Raw genomic sequence first — 8,066 nt, 5'->3', positions numbered from 1 at the left:
GCGCCGGGCGCTGTCTCGCTTGACGCTCGCGCCGCGCGCTCGGCTACCCAGAATCAACAAGGTGTGCCCGGCTTCTGTGTCTATTTTTATATATGCTGTTTTGGTTGCTGTATTAGTCTTTTCTTATGCTGCTAATAAATACATACCTGAGACTGGGTAATTTATAAAGGAAAGACATTTAATTGACTCACAGTTCCACATGGCACTTTATGTCTTTTCTTTGGAGATTTTAATTCATTTACATTCAAGGTAATTATTGATATGGAAGGATTTTACTACTGCCATTTTGTTAATTGTTTTCTGCTTGTTTAATAGATCCTTTGTTTCCTTATTTTTCTCTTCTTTTATGATTGATTTTTCTCTATTGATTTTTTTCCTTTTTATCTTTTATTTACTGAAGGTTTTTGATTTGTGGCTACTCTGAAGCTTACAAAATATCTCGTAGTTATGACAGGCAATTTTAAGCTGATAGCAAGTTAGCTTTGCTTGCATAAACAAACTATGCTTTTACCTCGTCTCTCCTTCTGCATTTATAATTTTTGATGTCACAATTTACAGATTTTTATATTGTCTCCCTTAACAAATCATTGTAGATATTATTATTATTATTATTATTGTTTTTTGAGATGGAGTCTCGCTCTGTCGCCCAGGCTGGAGTGCAGTGGCGCGATCTCTGCTCACTGCACGCTCAGCCTCCCAGGTTCACGCCATTCTCCTGCCTCAGCCTGCGGAGTAGCTGGGACTGCAGGCGCCTACCACCATGCCGAGCTAATTTTTTGTATTTTTAGTAGAGACGGGGTTTCACCGTGTTAGCCAGGATGGTCTCGATCTGTTGACCTCCTGATCCGCCCGTCTCGGCCTTCCAAAGTGCTGGGATTACAGGCGTGAGCCACAGCGCCCAGCCAGCTTTTATTTTTTTTAACCTTCATACTATGTAAGTGAAGTGCACACCACCATTACAGTATTAGTGTATTCTGACTTGGTGTACTTACCTTTACCAGTGAGTTTTACACATTTATATGTTTTTGTGTTACTAAACAGCATCTTTTTCTTTTGGCTTGAAGAACTCTTTTCGACATTTCATGTAAGACAAATCTAGAGGATGAACTCTTTCAGCTTTTGTCTGGGAAAGTCTTTATCATTTCTGAAGGACAGTTTTTCTAGGTACAGTATTATTGGTTGGCAGTTTATTTCCTTCAGTACTCTGAATATATTTTCCATTCTCTATGAACCCATAAGGTGTCTGCTGAGAAATTTGCTCTCCTTATTGGAATGTATATCTTATTTACTTTTCTCTTGCTATTTTCAGAATCTCCCTTTTGTTCTTGATATTTGACAGTTTGAATATAATATGTCTTGGTGTAGTCTTGTTTGAATTCATCTGATTGGAGGCATTTGGCCTTCCTGTACCTGGATATTTACATATTTGCCCAAATTTGGATTGTTTTCTGTTCTTGTTTATGTAAGTTTTCTACTCTTTTGTCTTTCTCTTCTCCTCCATAAACTCTTATACCTTGACCATTTTCTCTTTGGATGCTGTCCCATAAATCCTGTAAGCTTTCCCCATTATTTTTCATTATTTTTCTTTTATTCTCCTCAGACTATGTATTTTCAAATAATTTGTCTTCAGGTTCACAGATTCTTTCTTGTACTTGATCAGTTATGTTGCTGATGTTCTCTATTGTATTTTCCATTTCTTTCATTACACTTTTCAACTCTTGATTTTTGTTTATTTATTTTCTTTTGTGTAATTTCAATGTCTCCGTAAAATTCTATTTTTTGTCATTTATTGTTTTCCTGATTTCATTGAATTTTTTTCTCTGTATGTCATTAATTTTATTCCCTGAACTTTCTCTAGACAATTAGTTTGAATTCTGTCAGGAAGTTTCTATATCTTCATTTCTTTGGGGTCAGCTATCAGGAGATTATTGTGCTCTTTTGGTAGTATTATGTCTCCTGGATTTTTCATGTTTCTTGTTGCCTTATGTTGATGTCTCTGCATTTGAAGGACTGGGAAAGACCTTAATCAGTCAGAATCAGAGATTCTGGGCAGGCTGTTTGGTGTGGTCCAAAAGCCTAAATCAGAAGTGTCAAAGTTTATATTTTTACCTGCTCACTAACCTATTTATCTGTTAGATAGTGTACTTAGAGATACATATATAGCACCATCTTTAAGTATTTTCAGACTTTAATATTCGAATATTTTCATTTATTTATTTTCAATTGTTCATTCTCATAGAGTCTAAAATAAGAAACTTTTTTATTTCCTCTAGGCAAAATTTATTCATAGTTGAGATTATACTGCTGCTGCTTGACAGTCTCATAGAGTTGTTTTGAGGATCAAATATTATAACATTTGAAATGCTTTAAAATGTGTTATTCAAATGTAAGATAAGATTCTGAAACATCAGATAAATTTTGTAAATGAAGTCCCAGTTTGGGGCATTGTGTTAATATTTTTCTAAAGCTGTTGTTTTATATATGAAGTTATTTTTTCCTCCACAAATACCAAGAATATTTAGGAGAGTAATTACTTAAGTTCTAATTTTATAAATCAAATCTCCCCTTTCCTCATAGTTCTGTACTTTTATAAGTAAGGAATATCTGTCTGTATTAGCTTATTAGTCTATTACCTTTGTCAATTGGGAAAGAGTGGGGAATGAGAACCATATGCTTCATTAGGCTATCGTTTTAGTTTCAGTGTAACTTTAAATAGCGTTGGATGGGAATATGTAAATATATTAAAACAGCACATTATATTTGACCTAGTTAATGGTCCAATCTTTTGACTGTCAGTTCTTTAATTTTTTTGGTTTGTTTTGTATGTTTAAGCAACTAATAATTTCTTGAATAGTTTTCATGAGGACTTAGTTGTTAGTTTTGAAATGTGTTGCAGATTATACAGGTAAATGAAATAATTGTATATTTCTCTTATTTAGCAATTACAGAAGAATCACCTTTGGATGAAATTACTTCAGACAGAAAGTTATCAAGTATAGCAGGATGCTATCTAAAATATAAGAAGAAAAACAGTTTATCTTCCAAACTCCCTGAACCTTCAATATCCAAAAAGTTAAATAACAAAAGCAACCAATATTATAGCAAAATTATGGAGAACGATGACCTTGAATCTAAAAGATCAAAAAATACTTGGCAAATAAGAAAATTTCTGGATGGGGTCAGCAGCAGTAATGTAGGAGTCCAAGAACCATATTCAAAGAATGGCATAAACTTTAAAAAACATTCAGAGAAGGGTGAAATTCATGACTCAAAGTCTAAACCACAAAACTTGAAGAGTAGTACAAGCCTCAGTAAGTCGCTGGATAAAAGTGATATTTCTAGTATCCCAAAACTTCAGAAGCCAACTGTAAGAAAGCATTCCAGCCTCCTAAAGCAGGTTTCGTCTACAGAAAAAACTGCAATTAATACTCTGGGTAAATATTAATCTAGCTTCTTGAGTTCTTCAGTCATCAAAGAAATGAACAGAATGTGTCAATTATTAGATAGTTGTAAGCATTTCAATTGTTAACACCCTGGGTAACCACCGCTTCTTTTTTTTTTTAATTTTAAAATTATTTATAGACACAGGGTTGCCCAGGTTGGTCTCAAACCCCTGGCCTCAAGCAATCCTCCTGCATTGGCCTCCCAAAGTGCTGGGATTCACAGGCGTGAACCACCATGCCTACGCAAAAATTCTGGAAACGTACAGTAGTGATGGTGGTACACCTTTGTAAATGTGATTAATGCCACTGAATTATATGTTTGTTTATTACTTATTTTTTGAGTCAGAATCTCACTCTGTCGCCCAGGCTGGAGTATAGTGGCATGATCCTAGCTCACTGCAGCCTCGACCTTTTGTGTTCAAGTGATCCTCCCACCTCCTCAGCCTCCCGTGTAGCTGGGAGCATAGGCGCATGCCACCACACCCAGCTAGCTTTTTTTTTTTTCATAGAGTTGGGGTCCCACTATGCTCCCAAGGCTGGTCTTGAACTTCTGGCCCTAAGTAGTGCTCCCGTCTTGGCCTCCCAAGGATCTGCGATTACCGGCATGAGCCGCCAAGTCTGGCCTGCCACTTCTGACACATAGACCAATGGATATAATATTGTGATTTTGATGATAATTCCGTTTCAGATGTCCTCTTTAGGGAGGAGTTTAACTTTTCCTGAGAAACTTATTCAGTGATTAATTGGAGTCATTAATATTCCCTAGAAAGTAGAAGGCCTGGCTTCTTTTGGAAATGTTTATTTTGTAATTTATTAAATATTTAAACAAGTAGGAAATCTATGTGAAATTTTTGCTTAGAGTGCTGTAATTTAAATATATAATATAGTACTTCAGGTATTATCTCTTATGGAAGGAGAATATCAGGAAAAAATAATACTATATATCTAGGTCTCCAAGTCTTTATGATTTTTCTCAAAGATAAGCAATGGTTTCCCAATCAATATATTTTCTCTCTCTGTATTTCATCATAGAAGCAGTGTGTATGGAACCCAATTAAAGATTTCTTGTAGTCCTCTGCTGAAGTTGCTTAAGTCATATTTATTTATTCTCTTTTAAAAACTCACTGACTTTCATATCACATTTAGTATTTAATGTAATAGATAAAATGATTGTTTAGTGAAAAATTTGTGATTCATACCTTAGTGCAAATTCAAATAACTCAATGGAAAAAAGGAATGTGATCTATTAAGGAGGCACAGTGATGATCATCCTGTTTCTGATTCCTTTACCAAGGCACTGCTGCTACTTTGTGCCACATTTGTATTTCTGAGAGTTATTTTTATTTCAATAAGAATTAAAACCTTGGGTTAAAGGAATAATGAAACAGCAGACAGACATGGGTAGAAGAGGCTGTCAGAAGAAAGTGGTATCTACCTTTCTCGTGTCACTAAAATAAAATGATGTCACCTACCACTGCCATATTTAATGTTCTGAATATAGAGAAGTATGAGATAGTTTATCTGGCATAACTTCCCAAAACAAATTGATGGTAATTGGAATTTTATGGAATATGACTGCCTGTATGATTTACATTAAAAATTCTAACTTTTCACTTTTAAATAATTTTACTTTCTTAAGAGTCACAAAAGTAGTACAAACATTTCCATCAGGACATGATCTAAACCAGGAAATTAACACTGATGCAATACTGCTTACTGATCTACAGACCTTATTCAAATTTTGTCGTTTTTCCATAAATGTTCTTTTTCAATTCCAGAATCTAATCCAGAATTACCCACTACATTTAGTTGTCACTTTTCCTTAGTCTCCTTCAATCTGGGATGCTTCTTCAATCTTTCATGACCTTGATACTTTTGAAGAGTATTGACTAGTTGTCTTGTATAATACCTTTCATTTTGGATTTTTCTTTTATTCCTTCGTGAATAAATTCAGATTATGCATTTTTGGTCAGATTACCTCAGAAGTGATATTGCAACCATCTCAGTGCATCATAGTAAGAAGCACATGACGTCTACGTGTATTTGCTTCTAAGACTTTATTTTTTGAAGGTTATGAACTGAAAACATGATAGAGTAAATTAATGGGAGGGTGAAGAACTCTACAGTTATGCTTGGAATTTTTCAATTTAAACAAAACATTTTGGTGTTTTTATTTCTTGGACTCATTAATTTTACACACACACATATAAACACACACACACACACACTCAGGCTGGAGTGTGATCTCAGTGCACTGCAACCTCTGCCTCCTGGGTTCAAGTGATCCTCCTGCCTCAGCCTCTTGAGTAGCTGGGGGTACACACATGCGCCATCACGCCCAGCTAATTGTTGTATTTTTAGTAGAGACAGGGTTTCACCATGTTGGCCAGGCGGGTCTCGAACTCTTGACCTCGAGTGACCCACCTGCCTTGGCCTCCCGAAGTGCTGTGATTACAGGCAGGAGCCACCATACCTGGCCCCATTAATTTTATTTTAATCAGAAGCCAGCAGCATTGGCTGGGCCACTGAAACAGGCTGTTCCCCCAAACAAGTAGATTATATAGGTTTATAGAATGTTAAGACAGTTCTGTGTTTGAGCTATAAGAGAAAGATTAAATATAATGTTATACAACAGATATATGGAAAGAAAAGCAGTCCTATAAAATCTATAAGGTAATATAAAATAGATAAAACTTCTTTAATTTCTACAGATTTTGGGTATTAATTATTGCTTTTGACACATGAATTCTGTTGCCTAATTCTCTACATTTTGTATATTTAGAAAACTTCTGTGAAGCTATCAGTAAACTTCAAGAAAATTACATTTCAGCAGAAGGACTTCAGTCTATTTTGCCTTCAGTAGGAATTACTTTATTAGATAAAGAATTCCAGAAGATTGTGACAGACACTAGTAGAAATGGTGAGAGACTGATAACACTGAAGTTTCTGAGAAAGTTAGGTATTTTTATGGGATAGTATTAAATATTGGAGGAATTCCTCTCAATTAGAAATTAGGAATGGGTCATTCTAAAGAAAATTCAGATATAAAAATAGAAAATAGTAAAAAAAAAAAAAAATCATGTAAGTTCTGACCAAATGGATTGGTTTGGAGCGTGTAGGCCTTTCATATTTCCGGATCATTTCAGTAAAGCTCTTCATCACTATCCCCTAGCTGTGCCTATTAATAGTAGGGTGGTACTGGGGAGACTGATCCAGTTGTAGCAAGGTTCAGACAGTAAGATCGAAATATCTAAGGGGTATGGAAATCTCTATGCAAATAACCCAAGGATCCAAAGATTAATAATTGGAGATTACAAAATATGGGGGAATTTAGAGCCAGGTATGCTTAGCAGTTAACATTTAGATGTTGAGTGGCGTATCCCAGTTGCCAGCCTAAGTTAAAAGCAGAGTTTAAGTTTCTAGGAAGGGTTTTTATACTAGAGAAGTTATTTTTATCAGTGACTAAGACTTTTCCACAACCGAAGTTCAATTGAGGAGTGGAAGGAGGTGACATTTTGGGGAAAGACTGATTTGAGAATAACATTAAAAGTGAATCCTCAGAATCAGGGCACAATTTCTTAGCTAAGGTAAATCAGAAAGAAGATTCACTTAAAAATTATATAAAGAGTGGGTGGCACTAAAACTATTGAGTCCTTTTTGCTTCTTATCAGGATTGACATGATCACTGTGAGGGTTTATATCTAAACATAGGTAAAACTTTGGACCACATGGATACTAGGGAGATAGAGATGGGGATACTTGGTTTTGTCAGGGCTGGTTAGTATTGTTAAGGTGTTTTAATGGATAGCATATTGAGTGGGTTTTCAAGATGGTATGAAATAGACTCCTTAACTCTCTCGTGGTCTGTCTGTATGGATATGTTTCTTTTTTCCTAGATCTATTAAGAAATTAGTATCTAACTCAGTCCTTTGCATGTAATAGATATTGAAAAATCAGGGACTGTGTCTTTCTTATTTTTGTATTCTTGGTGCCTAGCATGGTTCTTGGCACTAATATGCTCCCAATAATTGTCCAAATGAACTGACCTAATCTAGAAAGAATTATAAGAGACATGACATGAAGGAGAAATAGGATGATGAAATGAAGGATCAAGTAAATTTTAAAAATAGTTGTGTTAAAATGTAAATTTACCTGTATGCAAAAATACACCAGAATGTATAATCTAAACTCTTTTTTTAAAAACAGAGAATGGAATGGTGGAGTTAGATGACTTTATAAGTACTCTCGCCAACGAGCAAAGTTTTCCTGAATGCAATGGTAGGTAGGAAATTTGTTTTAAAATGATTTAGAGGGAAGAACAGTGCTGATTGAGAAGAATTAGGTTCAACAGAACTGGGCTTGCTTTTGGATGGATACTTAATAGTCCTGTGACTCTTAGGCAAGTCAGTTGCCAGTTTTTAAAAACTTGCTATATCAGAGTAATAATAGCTCAGGTGTTCACCTCACACAGTTGTCATGTGAATTTTGCAAACTGAACAGTGATCCATTAATATATGGCAATAATGATCATGTGGAGATCAAATAGGTAATTAGTAACATTGATTAGGAATTGATGGGTGATATGTTTGTTTGTTTGTTTGTTTTTCCCCAATGGACTTCTTT

At 35.1% G+C, this 8,066-nt stretch overlaps 1 protein-coding gene and 1 pseudogene across 2 annotated transcripts in view; one reads left to right on the top strand and one right to left on the bottom strand.

The window, feature by feature from the left end:
* The window catches only part of LOC105534551, a 3,455-nt pseudogene extending 1,286 nt beyond the window's left edge, over positions 1-2,169 (bottom strand).
* Positions 1-8,066, top strand: part of EFCAB13 (EF-hand calcium binding domain 13) — a 126,800-nt gene that overhangs the window by 49,142 nt on the left and 69,592 nt on the right. For both annotated transcript variants that reach the window (XM_011973264.1, XM_011973266.1), the window contains exons 10-12: positions 2,940-3,434; positions 6,226-6,363; positions 7,650-7,721. In XM_011973264.1, the coding sequence (XP_011828654.1) occupies positions 2,940-3,434; positions 6,226-6,363; positions 7,650-7,721 (705 nt within the window). The remainder of the gene's footprint in view (positions 1-2,939; positions 3,435-6,225; positions 6,364-7,649; positions 7,722-8,066) is intronic.

This window comes from Mandrillus leucophaeus, unplaced genomic scaffold (genome assembly GCF_000951045.1).
Source record: "Mandrillus leucophaeus isolate KB7577 unplaced genomic scaffold, Mleu.le_1.0 Scaffold1362, whole genome shotgun sequence".
NCBI classification, from domain to species: Eukaryota; Metazoa; Chordata; class Mammalia; order Primates; family Cercopithecidae; genus Mandrillus; species Mandrillus leucophaeus.
Note: the sequence above shows the minus strand (reverse complement) of the source record. Positions and strands in the feature narration are given on the sequence as shown.